This window comes from Columba livia, chromosome 2 (genome assembly GCF_036013475.1).
Source record: "Columba livia isolate bColLiv1 breed racing homer chromosome 2, bColLiv1.pat.W.v2, whole genome shotgun sequence".
Classification (NCBI taxonomy): domain Eukaryota; kingdom Metazoa; phylum Chordata; class Aves; order Columbiformes; family Columbidae; genus Columba; species Columba livia.
This window is the reverse complement of record NC_088603.1, coordinates 31,741,842-31,756,887: the sequence shown is the minus strand read 5'-3', so window position 1 is coordinate 31,756,887 and position 15,046 is coordinate 31,741,842. Positions and strand designations below refer to the sequence as shown.

General features: G+C 38.0%; 1 protein-coding gene across 5 annotated transcripts in view; it reads left to right on the top strand.

Annotated features, from left to right (window-relative positions):
* The window catches only part of CRPPA (CDP-L-ribitol pyrophosphorylase A), a 117,491-nt gene that overhangs the window by 28,517 nt on the left and 73,928 nt on the right, over positions 1-15,046 (top strand). For all 5 annotated transcript variants that reach the window (XR_010470056.1, XR_010470057.1, XM_065051215.1 and 2 more), the window contains exon 4: positions 12,096-12,200. Coding sequence is in view for 3 of the 5 variants with exons in the window: in XM_065051215.1 (XP_064907287.1) it covers positions 12,096-12,200 (105 nt within the window). In the remaining 2 variants the exon portion in view is untranslated. The remainder of the gene's footprint in view (positions 1-12,095; positions 12,201-15,046) is intronic.

Genomic DNA, 15,046 nt, shown 5'->3' with positions numbered 1-15,046 from the left:
GCTTTGCTATTGTAAGGTAGCCAAGGACTTCTGCCTGCAAAGTGGGGTTTGTTTGTTTGTTTGTTTTTAATCCTGAAATGGGAAGAACAGTCAAAAAATGTTGGTGAGGTACTGGATTCTGCCAGGTCTTCTGATGATTAATGTTGAATATTTTTTTAACCATACTGAAGCAATATTATAGATTTATGAAAATATTTCCTTAAAAATAATCTCAGATGTTTTCAGTTAGCATCAATTTTAACATCTATAAGTAGTGGAAGTAGCTTTTTTTTATGTGTCTGTGTATTTGCTTGAGAGGAAAAAAAAGACATTCAAATGTCCTGTATTTTTACTTTTTTATTGGGGGAGTGCAAACAGTTTGAGAACCATTGTTGTTTCCTGGTGAAATAAGAATTGGGAGTACTTTGTTTCTGCCTTTTTGTGATATAGCAGGTAAGTGGAGGTGCAACAGGGGAGTGAAAGCTTTTCAATATTCTTCTACCTCGAATGATAACTGCTCCAATGCAGCAGGATCAGAAGACCACTGTTCAGGAAATAGTGACTTCTTCCTCTCCAGAATAGTGATATTGATTTTAACATTTTAGTACAGTTTCTGTTATATTGTTACGAGTTTTGCATTTAACTGGGGATACCTCTTCCCCCTGTATTGGACATCAGTAAGCCAGACTAAAAACACTTAAAGTCAATATTGAAATTAAGCAACTATTGAGAGCCCACAACAGCCAGTGGAGCTAATATGATGTCTTGATCTTAAAAGACCTCACTACCCTAACTTGTGTGTCATTACGTAGAGCACTTAGCTATAATAAGTAAATAAATAGACTTAATGGCATTTTGGCATATACAGGCACCTACTCCTGTATGTAACAATGCTTAATGTTTTCTGTTGCACGTTTCAGTTCTGTTAGTTATATGAAGCTTTGGAAAACAGCTGTTTACTTCAGTGAAGTATTCTCATGCCTCCACTTTGTAGTAGGACTTTCTAATTTAGCATTGAATGGTCCTGAAGTGAGAAAAGGATGAATTATACAGGCCTCCTTACATATGCCTGTGTCATTCTTTGAATATATGGCTCCTTGTCTCATACTCTTATGAAGTACCAGCACTTCTTTTGTGCCCTTCAATTTATTAATTTTATAAAAGTTATACATTTATAAAAGTTATAGCTGTTATTTGTATGATGCATGCCTGACACAAGGTGGACAAGTGACAAGTGGAAACAACCACAGTGGGAGAAAGAATTGTATTTGTAATGTGTGTAGTATTTCACAGGCAGGAGGCTTTATTTTAGCCAGGAGTTTCCTTGGGATGTTTAGTAAAAGGCCATATAAGTGTGTTAAGGGGAAAACATAATGTTGTATCAGTGCTCCTAGTTCTGATATGTTCTAATTTGAGAGTAAAACTAGTAAAACCCATGGAAGAGGTGTAAAATTGCAGAACCCATGATTTACTTTAATTCTAACCTACTTAGAACAAAACCAGCCAGGTTTTGTTGTTGTTGTTATTTGTTTTTGTGTTTTTTTTTTTCTTGTTTTGTTTTGTGTTTTTTTAAGTTAATAAGAATTAAATTCCTGATCTTTGGAAACGCATGTTTCTCTTCAATTCTTATCAGCCCTAAGGGAAATCAGAAAAGTTTAAGTGTTAATTGAAAAACCACCCTTTCCAAAGATAGCAAATAAAGGATAAATTCCTTAGACCAGACTTGTTCATTTTTGCTTAAGGTGGTTTCAAGTTTCTATTCAGCTTTTTAAATTAAAAAGAAGCAAATGCAAAGTATGATCCTGTAAGCCTGGGAGGAAGAGGGTGGAGGGAAGACTTCACTTACTAGAAGTCAAGTGTTCCCCTGGAGCAGTGTCTTTTGAGGAGTCAAAGTATCAGGAAGCCAGGTAGACTGCCTTTTTCCTTTAATCAGGGTAGGCTAAGACTGATTTCTGTAATACCTGTTTCTGACATACTGCGAAATGCACAGGGATCTCAGAGATCTTTTGTATTCAACACAAAGCATCTTGTTGTGTCATGTCACGTTAGTGTACAAAGTGACACAACCACAATGTACAAGGGCTGAAATATCCAAACTTAACAAAGCATTCCTGTATTTGCAATGTATCTGCCAAAATAAGGAAGGTAGCAAGAACAATTAAAAAGCTCTGCCTTTCCTGATCTGGCAGAGAAACAACTGAAAATGGAAACAGAAGAGGAGTGGTACGTAGAATATCCTGACTAGCTTCTGTGTCAGAGATGTAAACAAAAAGCCTAGGCGAGAGTTTAATCTCTTTATCAACAATCTGGATGAGGGGGTCGAGTGTACCCTCAGTAAGTTTGCAGACCACACCAAGTTGGGTGGGAGCGTTGATCTGCTGGGAGGTAGGAAGGCTCTACAGAGGGATCCGGACCAGCTGGATCAATGGGCCAAGCCCAACTGTATGAGGTTCAACAAGGCCAAGTGCCGGGTCTGCATTTGAGTCACAACAACTCCAGACAGCACTACAGGCTTGGGGAAGAGTGGCTGGAAAGTTTCCTAGAAGAAAAGGACCTGGTGGTGTTGGTCAACAGTCAGCTGAATATGAATCAACAGTGTGCCCAGGTGGCCAAGATACAGCATCCTGGCTTGTATCAGAAATAGTGTGGCTAGGAGGACTAGAGAAGTGATCGTCCCCCTGCACTCGATGCTAATGAGGCCCCACCTTGTATCCTGTGTTCAGTTTTGGGCCCCTCACTACAGGAAAGACATTGAAGGTGCTGGAGAGAGTTCAGAGGAGGGCGACAAAACTGGTGAAGGGTCTGGAGCACAAGTCTGATGAGGAGCAGCTGAGAGAACTGGGGCTGTTTAGCCTGGAGAAAAGGAGGCTGAGGAGAGACCTTATTGCTGTCTGCAACTACCTGAAAGGAGAGTAGCATGGAAGGTGTTTGTCTCTTCTGCTGAGTAGCAAGTTGAGAGGAAATGGCCTCAAGTTGCACTAGGCGAGGTTTAGATTGGATATTAAGAAAAAATTCTTCACTGAAAGGGTTGTCAAGCATTGGAACAGGCTGCCCAGGGAAGTCACCATCCCTGGAGGTGTTGAAAAGACATGTAGGTCGGGTGCCTGGGGACATGGTTTAGTGGTGGACTTGGCAGTGCTAGGTTAATAGTTGGACTTGATGATCTTAAAGGTCTTTTCCAACCTAAATGCTTTTATGATTCTGTGATATGATGGTTATAGAATTGTCACCATGAATGCTGGGGATAAAATAGAATTGCTCACCAATACGACAAGTCTGGTGAAGTCAAGCTACACAATGTGGAGGAAAGGGTGAGACATATTAGAAGGCTATTCTGCAGGAATCCTTGACATGTTGATGGCACGGCAAAGTCTGATGACTATTTGAAAATAGAGTGACAGGTTTATAACAATCTTAATTTTAAAAAATAATTTTGATTCACATTTTTTTTTCTGATAATCTTTTGTGTGTTGTTTTACGTGTAGTCTAAAGATCTTCTGTACCTGGAAAAAATTACCACAAAAGCTACACCATATTTTGGGGGTGTTTGTTTTGCATAGGTAGTTTAAACATCTGTTGATAGTAGACCTTTTGTAGGTTACAGAAGTTTATATTTAGCTAATCAGAACAATGAAGCTGAAATAAAAAAAAATAATAGGAACAGGAAGCAGGAGTATTGATTGGAGGAGGATGAGCTTGAAGATGTTTAGAGACATTTCTCTGATGCATGTCTATAACCTCCTTTCAGATATCCACTCGGAACAGATTGACTTTAGGGATTCTAATCCTTGTAGAAACTATGTAGACATTAGTACTTGTTGGCACTATAGTGAATTTGTACATCTGTTCATAGCCAACGTTACCCTGGATAATAAGCAATCACATTTACTTATAAGAGGTTACAGCATCTGCCTGCACAGGAGAGCTGCTATATATAAGCATAGTAATGACAAGATACAAAATAACAGTGTGTCAGGGAGAATCATGCAAATACTTTGATGCTAGATTCTGGGAGGCAGATGTTCTTCCACTCCCCAAAAAATCATTACAAGATGTCACCAGATGGGGTTGAGATGAGGAGAAGAGATATTCTGCAAACTGTCCAACCTGGTCCTCAGCAGAAGAAAAGGAAATCCCAAAATTGTTCTCGTCTAACAAAGGCCTGAGAATGTTCAAGGAAGATTTTGCCAGAGTAAGAAAGGAAGTTGGCTTTTGTTAGGCCCATTGTAGAAATATTCGCTCAAAGTATTGTCTTTTCTGTATGTAAATAATAGGGAGTGTATTCCATGTGGATTTTGTAAACTTCTAAATTGCTTTTTGAAAGGGCACAGCATTACTGGGATTCTTCTTCAAACATGCGTGAAGCATTTTAGTATCCTCTGTAGTGGGGAAGTGGAGTCAGCTGTAGCAGTTCAGTAATATTTTGGCACAGGTCAGGCAATTCCTGTCTAGACTGATTTGGGGATTTTCCTGTGGGTTCATTCTTTGTTAAAGAAATCAATGTCTGTCAAATTAACATTGCCAGGGGCAACAGGCGATTAAATGAACAGTAGTGGACAAATTGTTGACTAAAACCTTGGCAACTTTGGGAGCAAGGGTCAGACTGAGAAAAGGGACTGAAGGGTCAACATGTGAGGCAGAATTTGGGCATTTAAGTCTAATGCCGGGATCCTGAGAAAAAGCACTCTGCTCATCTCCCCCCCTAAGACTAAAGATATCTGAATCTTCAGGGCACTTCAATTTTTTTATGTTTTAACATTCACCAAATACGAAACTCTGTGTATGACAAGGCATCTAAGTTGTGGCGAGATGGAACAGCGTAATATTTACAATATGTAAACATTCACTTGGGGGAAAAAAATTCCCTAGTGCTATTCAATCATGAATTAGTGATACAGGTCAGAGCTGTTTGTTTTTGTAGTGTAAAACACTGAAAAAAAAGATCACCATTGTTTTTAACATATGGCTAACAGTAGGTAAGATATATAGATTTTATCATAAGCTGTAATGGGATGTTTCTTGGCCTTCATTTTTTTAAAAAAGTGTCAGACATATTTTATTAAGTGTATTAGCTTGTAAGGATGATCGGTTTACCTCGTTCATCTTCAAATGTGTTTTGTGATTTCTATGTGCTGGGTGTTTATATGGAGATCCACTTCCCAGCACTGGTCACCCACTTTGCTTTTGTATTTTGTAGTTACATATTCACGTCTTCTAAATATATGCCATGTAACAACACTGTTGTGTTTTTCCTAATTCTGCGTTCCAGTTTGTGTCTATAGGTTTTCTTCCTTCTCATCAACTGTGTTCTGAAATACTGAATCAAGAAGTGATTAATGAATTAGGTAAGAGTTAGCTAAAACAATAGTTATCTGCTACTTGTATGATTTGTATTAAGTCAGTACTAGAAGCTGATGCTTTTCTTTGTATGGAGTCCCAAAGGCAGCACACTTCCATCTGGCTATGAAATGCAATAGGTAATTACAGTTTTAGTGGAACTATCTACTTGGTTGGTCCAAGTCAACTTAACTGAATAATAAAGTAGCATGGATTATTTCAGTTTGTTTAAATTCCTACTCCAGTTCCTTTGATGGTATAATATAGATTTTAATTAGCTAGATAATAGTATCAAGATGGGGAATATCTGTGAGTTTTTCAATGTGCAATCTAAGCATCTTAAAAAAACTAACAAAGGAAGTCTTTCTCCTTATTTGTCCATGGGTCATTAGGATTTTAGATCTGATTGTTTGACAAGGAAACCTGTGGAGCTCCAAAATGTTGAAAGAAAACTCATTTCTCCTTACATGAGAAGTTTTTACTTTATTAGCAGCACCCTTTCATTGTTGTGGTGCATTTTGGTTTGGTTTTTATCTCTGGCTTTAATCCCATTTAAAAAATGATTTATTTGAAACTTCAGGAGAACCTGAGTTCTATTCCATTTCATTCCTGCTGAAAATTGGTAATTTTTTTTGTTTTGATGCAAAATTATAATGGAGCTAATTTTTTAATAACGCAGTTTTACAGAGGATTTGGATTGCCTTTCTCTGTTCATCTTCAGGCTGACGCACACAGGCTGTTGTTTAAATACACCTAAATGGATATCCTAATTTGTACACTCTTAAGGTTGTAGTTCTGACATGTTTCCCAAAGATATTTTACAGTTACTTCATTTGGCATCCTTTTACCCTAGTGCCTTCATCCTGAGATTTGGAGGAAATCCCTCCACCCTCCCACCCTTAAAACCTACCCCATTCTACAAAATTCTTTTCAGGAGAAATATACTAAATGAATTTTGTCCGTAATGCTTTCATTTATTCAAAACTTGAAGCTAGATTGGTGGTCTGTTGAGAAAACTACGCTAGCTTAGATAGCTCTGTACTTGATTAGTTCCTTGGTGCAATGGTAGAGCCAGGATATTGTTTGAATCCCCACCTTGCCCTAATTAATTTCTGCCACAAGAATGTTTGGAGAAATTCTAATGCCTTGCATAAGGAAAAAAAAAAGAAATAGTTTTTTTTGCTAATGGGATAATTACTTCCATTTTATGGCACTCCTCATCCTGTAGGATCTCAAAGCACTTCACAAATTCACATATTAGCTCTTGGAACTGTTTGGTGCAGTGGTGCAAAGCTGCCGCGCCCTGGGTGAAATCTGGCGTCTCTGTAGCAGTGAAAAGGCATTTTGTCTTCAGATACAGTTCGGAGGGTCTATGTTGTGGAGACATACTGCGATTTTTCAACTTGGAAGTTAGACTGGATTATGCAAGTATTGTTTAAAGTGTTACTGGATGCACCCTGATAAGTGTACTGTATCCACCAGAATCACCCGTTTGGCACAGACTCAAAAAATGCTGAATACTGAGAGAGAATCACAGTATCCAGCAGATGGGAGACCACCCATCTAAATTGTTATCTGCTGCTTGTTCTGAGAGAGCTAGGAGAAATATGACGTAGTAATGCTACAGCTTTTCATCTCTTAGCTACTGACAGCTTAGTGTATCAAAATGCAAAGAAAAGGACCTTTTTGCTCCTTAATAGCAAAGCTGCACTTTCCCCCCTCTCTCTACAGGTCAATCATGATTTGTTTAGAACATCACAGACCTCATTCTCTGGGTATGTAGGTGATAGGGCTCTCCATCTAATTTTCAAACAGAACTAGGGTTTTTCAAAGTGATAGTAGTATTTTTATGGTTTTGGTGTAAGGTTGTACTCATGTACTTCTTATACAGGATGACTGGTTTGTTCGGATCTCACCTTTTGCACGGACACAAGCAGTAGCAGCTAGAAAAATACTGACTTGAAGAGTAGGTTTTAATGATACAGACACTATCATAATAATCCTGTAGGGTATCTGCAAGTATCTTAAGGCCTGAATTTAAAAACAGGAAAGATAGGTCTTATGCTTTCTCAAAAGAATTTTAAACCTTGACTTTTCTGTTTCTTTTATACAGAGTCCCACTTGAGGCGGCTGGGGCTATCACAGCCTTGTGCTAGGATCTAGTCTTGTGATTATACTTTGTCTTCTGCTTCCTTTTGAGGTCGGAGATAGAAAATGACAGTTGATAAAAAGGATATATTTTCTAACTGTCTAGTTACCTTATTGCATTGTTTTTGTTGTAATGATTCCTTGATGGCTCTAAATCAAGGTTAACGTCATTTTTTCTTAGTGGTTTTGATAGAATGGTGCACTGAAAACAAGGGTTTCTCTATCTAGCTCTTTAGTCCTAGGTCCTTTCTTTTGGTCACAGATTCATGTGTGGTTTGTTGCTTATAAGAAAGTGGAAGGAACCTGTTCAAAATCAACAAAAATATCCACATTACAATTTTTTTCCTAGTTGTAACACAATGATTTTGTTTAATTTATGCTCAGAAGTCCATTCGTTGTCTGATATAAGTATTTGTTCTCTGCATTCATAGACATTTCTGAATCCCACAAAGATTCTGCTTTTACGTATTGTGACAGTGTGTTTTTTTTTTAACAAATTTGTATTTAAAGAAAAGAAGAAAGAGTAGAGTTATCCCCAACCTTGGCTAGTAGCTATGACTTTAAGAAGTTCACGTTGTGTCACTGTGTGTTTGTGCTCTGCGTTCTCGTCCATGGGACTCCTCCTGCCCAGCAGCAAGTTATGTACAGTGAACAGTAATTTTCAGTCTCAATGTAGACATATTGATTTTTTTTCTTGTTTTATAGCTAAAGAATGATGACAAAATAAGCAAATGATAATGCTGTCATGAAGATTTTTCTTGCATCTGTGTTCTGTTGTATGTTTACTAGTTCCCATTGTATTCATTCAAAATCTTTTATCAGTATAAAGATACAGTAAAATAGTGCATGTTAACAGTAAAAGCAATTGTTAATGTTAAATACTGTTTCTTTAGCATTTTACTTGTTCAAAGTATTGTATTGGAAACAAGTCAGCTTATGGACTTCTAGTAAGTACCAGGGAGATGCAGGCTGCATAGCTGTGCTTTTCTCTAACCCCTTGTTCCACATTTACAGCTGAGCAACAACAGAGTAGCTTGCATTTTAGGAAGTAATATTATTCATCCAAATATTTTCAAACTAATCTGGGGAGTGGGGAAGAAGAATTGGTGTAATGCTAAAACATGTATCTCACTTTACCCATAGCACTTTATTCAAACATCCACTCTTGGAAAACAAACAAACAAAAAACACCCACAAAAAAGTCAGTCCCCATAACTACCTATTAAAATGCCTTTGGATATTCAACAGTTCAAAAGCATTTTTAAATAACATATTTCCTTCTGTGCCATTTAAAGAGCTAAACTAATCTGTTTTCTGTCTTTTGTGGATATGTTTTGAGCCAATATTTCCAGCTGTTTCCACCATTTCCAATCTGTGGTCTAAAACTTAAACTATGTCTATTGTCCCACAAAGCTGTGTGTGCATGTCAAGTTCAGTTAACTGTATCCTGTCAAATTGTATGTTAAAAAGCCTTCATTCATGAAGATACTTTAGAAATAGTAAGAGTTTTAAACAGATTGCTGTAGTGTGAATTGGCTCTGGTTGTACAATGAAATACATATGGAAGACTTAGGATGAGCTTGTTTGCATGGCTGGATCACTAAGAATTTTCTGCATAGATATTCTACAAGTTTTTATTATAGGCACTCCCTGATAATGCTTAATTTGTTATCTGAATTTCTTAGTGCAATATAGAAGCTTTCAAATTCTTCACCTTAAATATGAATTTGAATTTTCACTTGTGGAGCTGTTTAGCATATGGATAATATACAAAATCAGCTGGTCTTGAGCTTATACTTCCATTTCATTGTTCTTCTCTGACATCAGTGTATCAGACTTGCAGAAGAGTACACTGTGACAATATGTTTGGGTTTAAACAATTACATATAATTAGAGTGGTAAATGTCATGATGTACAAGTGTTAGTGAAATATGTTTTTAATTATTACTTTGTTTTGTGTCATATTTCATCCCTTGAAGCCAGCAGTACCCTCGAGATGCTTTAGCCCATTTATGGAACTTCTCCACTCCCTACTAATTACCTGTGATTAATACCTTGCTAAAAAGTTGGAATTGCTTAGTCTTGTCCTAGTATCATTCATTACCCATATATTAAATTAGTAGAAAAGAATTTATGTTCTACCAGAAAATTTTTCCTTTAGAACAAAACAAAGAATAGAAATATTTTCTACTTAATTTAAAAATATTCCAAAGTGTCTTTTTGAAAACTCTATTTTGTCTAGTATTTTGAAATAAGTTTTTCTTTTTAAGTTACTCTGTCTTCTTGTGTCTGTTTTGTTTTGTTACACAAAGTGCTTCAAAACGGCTAAATTACTTTTCTTTCTAAGTGGACTGTGTAAAATGATCTTATGTTTGATTACAGTTATGACAAACTGAAATCACAAAAATTACTGATTTAAATAATATAAAAGTGATAACTGTGATTTTCTAAGACATCTGTGTGTATTAGTAATAAATTCAGGTGTATAATGCTGATGAATTTCTTGAATTTCACTGATGCATTATAAAACAAGAATAGAATCTAAAATTTTCTTCATCTTTTTAATTAAACTTTTTAAGGAAATGAAAAAAGAAAAAGGCAAGTTGTATTGCAGCACTCTCAGTTGGATCTTCTTTAACCCACTTAGGCTTTTGCATTCTTCACAATTTTGAATTCTTGTATCTTGGAGGAGACTCTGAATTACTGAGCACAGTACCTGACCTGTCACATTTTATTCAAAACTCCAATTTGTAGACACATGGTTAAATTTGACAGAGTGGAAAGGTTATTTCAGCTTTTTAGAGGAAAGCTTGTGCATTGCAGAGCTAATTGTTGTTCTTTGAGGAGTTAACCAGCATCTTGTGTGAGGTTACTGAAGCTGATAACAGCCTACTTGCCTAATACGATGTTTCACTGAAGCTTGTACCAAAGGCTCTTTGAGGAACCTGAACACATTTGGGATAAGAACAAGGACTCACCAGAGGGATTATTTGCTAGAATATAACGAGGTAAAGTACATGTCCAGTTTTCAGAGCAGTAAATTACCAGTGGAGTTTTGTGAAGATCTGTGCTTGGCCCTGTGTGCAGTTCATTTTGTTCATAAATAATTTGGAACAGGAGGTGGAGATACCCATTTTTTTCTGGCTGATAGAGATAAGGTCTAACTAAGAAGGTTTGTAGAAGGATGTTATGATAAAATTGGTAGGTAAGTAAAAGAAGGCAAAAGGGTTGATCAAAGTTTTGAAGTACCTTCCTTCCACACATGAAATGACTGAGTAGATGTTGATCTTTACCCATGCAAAGACATTAGATGTGGTGGAGCATTTTGAAGAGCTGAGAAGGTGGTTTTGCACTCCCTTTTCTGTCAGAACAACAGAGTATGTGATGAAAAGAGTGATGGATCAGATGCGTCCTGGTGCCAGCGCTAACAAAAATACTGCTATTCAAAAAGTAATTGGGGGAGTTCAGGATTCCTGTAATTCACTGAGGACTGTTAAAGCAGTTGCTTCTGGTTCAATGTGTCCCTCAGGGACTTCTTAAGTTAGGGATTTCCTAAGCCAGGATAATAGCTTTATGTGAGGCCAAGGGTGTATTCTGGGAAAATATGATGATGTGATTGCCTTGTTCTTATTTACTTATCCTTGACTATCCACTGTCAGTCTCTCCTAGCGACTGAATATGGGGCTACCCAGCCTGTGGTCTATTCAAATACCTCCGTTTTTATGAAAGACTCTATCTGAAATTATCCTTCTTTGTTAGATGTAATTCATGTTTCGGGGTGGACCGGTAATTTAGCAATATGAAAATAGACTAGAACTTTTTTATCTTAATCAGGCCAATTCATCTTGAGGTAGTCCTGTCTGATAAGCTCCTAGTTCCTGCTTTTGTAGCTATCTCTGTTGTGGCTCGTGAGATTCTGCACCATAATCAGTTTTCCATTAACAGATTCTTATAATCACTAACTGTAGGAAGCCTAACTGCTTGGGCTGCTGAGAGAAGAACGCCTCTTCTAGATGACTAAAAAGCAGACAAAGTTTTTGGTGGTTTTGGTGATTTTTTTTTTTTTTTTAATCTGGAAGGCTTATGGAACAGTGTTAAACTGCTATTTTGTGTGCACATAATTGGAGAAAAATATGGAGAGAAACATGCACGGAAAACAGAGATTTTTAGTTACCATCATCCTTTTTTGACGCTGCAAAAACCAAAGAACAAGGCATTTGAAGAGTCATGCTTCTACAATTTGTCAACTTTGTAATTAGAAGGTTGATGATTTATTTTGGAGAGGCCTCAACACAATAAAAAAATTTTATACATGTAACTTCTCATTAATTGAGTTAACAACATAAAGGTGTAGCAAGATATTGCAACACGTCATTGACCTAATTTGTGGTTGTAAAGTGTTTATTTACTTCTGTAGCACTTTGCTGGATAGCTAGAATTTGGCATAAGCTTCTTGGAAGGGTTTTACTTCAGATCCCTCCTGAACCTACCTACCCAATACGGCATGTATCATTCTGGAAAGGACTTTTGAGATGTAAGTTTTAATAAATGAAAGACAATCTGTTATTGCTTAGAAGTATGATTTCTTTAAGACTAATTAAGAATATTTTTTTCTGCTTTAATTTCTACAGTGTACAGACTATGACCTGGATTATGGAACTGAATGTTTGCATCTGGCTCTGAAATACTGTAAAACAAATGCCAAACTTGTTGAAGGAACAGCTGACCTCTGGAAGGTAAAGGCAATAATAATCTGTGTTTTTATATATCTTATAAGATTAATAAAATTCACATATTGCTGTAAAAATCTCAGATATATTTTCAATTGTAATAGTTAGGCTTTTCTCTTCCAAATTTCAGAATTGTTTTTGGATTATCAATGAGGTTTTTTTAGAGCTCATTGTTGTAGACAGACTTGGGCAGATATTACCTGAGGTTATCAATGAAGTCAGTGTTTATCTGAAGGTAGGAAAACCAACTAGGTACTTGACTAACTTGAGAATCTGTACAACTATAAATCCATAATCTCTAAAACCAAGAACATTTTTTTATGAGATGATCTTTCTCCTGCCATTTCCTATATCTTTTGTGTATATTCCTCCGCTTTTCCTATGAGGACATCCGTTTTTTTCTGATGCCAAATAGTTGGCTAACAACAGTTTGATTTTTGGAGCAGTTCATTCCATTTAGTAATACTGTAACATTTAAGACCCCTTCAAACAGTCTTTTAAATTTTTTAAACATCATTCACTTTGTCTGCAGGTTCCTGATGACTGACAAAGCAGGTGTGTATACAGGTGCCAAAGGATACGTCCTACTACTTAACAGTATCCCATTTCATTGTTTTGGATGGTGGGACATTATTCTTTCTCAGTAGCTGTTGTGTCATGCAATTTTTAAGTGTTTACTTTTTTTTTATTTTATTCATTTCCACATGGAAGGACCTGGAAGCAGCTCAAATCACTCCATCTGTCTTTGACAGTAAATTTCCTCCAACAGGACATAATTTCTAATAATATGACAGTAAATCTTATGCAGAAAGGTAATTTCCTGAATCTGCAGTGCAAATTTCCTGTGCAATTTAGCACCAGAATTTACTTATGCGTTGGTTGCATATAGCAAATTCTTTCAATACCTTTCTAGGGACATAGACTTTCTGAAACACTATACTGTCTGTTTTCCTATTCAGTCTTCTGTGGGACAGATTATGTCATGCATATTTGCATTACATCACTTCTTGGATGATTTCATTGTTCTCATTGCAAAGCGTGGTATTTATGTGAAGGGCGACAAAACACACTCATAAAGTTAATTTAGTTCTTTATAATGTTTATTTAGTTTTTTACTATCTGTAGATACTACTGATTCCCAGCAGATGAAATGTAGTCTTTTGACCTAGAATGATGGAATAATTAAGTCTGAAGGAAATACCTACACGTCATCTGGTCCAACACCTTGCTGAAAGTGGGGCCAGGTTAGTTAGATTAGGCTGTGCAGGGCTTTGGCCAGTTGAATTTTCAATATCCCCAAGAATGGAGATTTCACAGTTAAGAAGGAAAAAAAAACCTTCACAACTGCAGCCACAAGAGAGGAGTGGTAATATAAGAGAGAAACTGCAGACACCAAGGTTAGTGCAGAAGGAGGGCAGGAGGTGCTCCAGCATCGGATCAGAGATTCCCCTTCAGCCTGTGGTGCAGACCATGGTGAGGCCGGCTGAGCTGTCCCCCTGCAGCCATGGAGGTCCACGGTGGAGCAGAGATCTGTCTGCAGCCCAGGTAGGACCCCAGGCTGGAGCAGGTGGATGCCCGATGGAGGCTGTGACCCCATGGGAAGCCCACTCAGCGGCAGGCTCCTGGCAGGACCTGTTGCCCCATGGAGAGAGGAGCCTGCGCTGGAGCAGGTTTGCTGGCAGGACGTGTGAACCCGTGGGGGACCCAGGCTGGAGCACAGCCTGTTCCTGAAGGGCTGCACCCCGTGGGAGGGACCCACGCTGGAGTGGTTTGTGAAGAACTGCAGCCCGTGGGAAGGACTCACATTGGGGAAGTTTGTGGAGAGCTGTCTGCTGTGGGAGGGACCCCACGCTGGAGCAGGGGAAGAGTGTGAGGAGTCCTGCCCTGAGGAGGAAGGAGCAGCAGAGACAGCGTGGGATGAACTGACCACAACCCCCGTTCCCTGTCCTGCTGCACCGCTTCGGGAGGGAGGTAGAGAAATTTGGAATGAAGTTGGGCCCAGGAAGAAGGGAAGGGGAAGGGTGGGGGGAAGTTGTTTTAAGATTTGGTTTTATTTCTCATTACCCTGCTCTGATTTGGATTGGCAATAAATTAAACTAAGTTCCCCAAGTCGAGTCTGTTTTGCCTGTGACAGTAATTGGTTAGTGATCTCCCTGAACTTACCTCTACTCACAAGCCTTTCATTACATTTTATCTCCTCTGTCCAGCTGAGGAGGGGAGAGACAGAGCCAAGGTCAACCCACCACGGAGTCTCGGTGTTGACAATATTGTGCAACATGTGACAGTAGCAATAGCACCCATTTATGTGCCGATACTGTGCTGCAGCTGGTGCTGAGCAGTGAATATGCCATATATAGTATACACAAAGATGCTGGTGCCATATCATGAAAGTACCTATCACTTCCACATCTTATTCCCTGTCTTATTTTGTAGCTGAAAGTCATTGGTGTCTTCTGTGGCTTATGAAGACATTCAAAGTCAAAAGCATAAAAATGATGAGATCTGTGAAACAGTAAATCATTTCTGTAGCGAATAGTCAGAGGCTACAGAGGAAGCTGGCTCTGTCCTGCCTGGATAGCACTGTGCTATTGGTCACACAGTGTTTGGCAGGTGACTTGGAGCAATAACATTAAAGAACATTTGTGCTCAGTCTGTGCAGCTTGATGAAGTGCAGAAGTTTGCCAATTTTCTTGTGGTACTTGCCTACAAAATGGTTAGGACCTATTTCTATTTGTTACTGATTACCTTTCAGAAGCAGAATTGTCTTTCCTTAGCTGTCATAATAATGTAATTTCTAACATGTGGGGGGTTTGTTTGTTTTTCTGTAAGCCTTTTCAGTGCTGAGATAAATT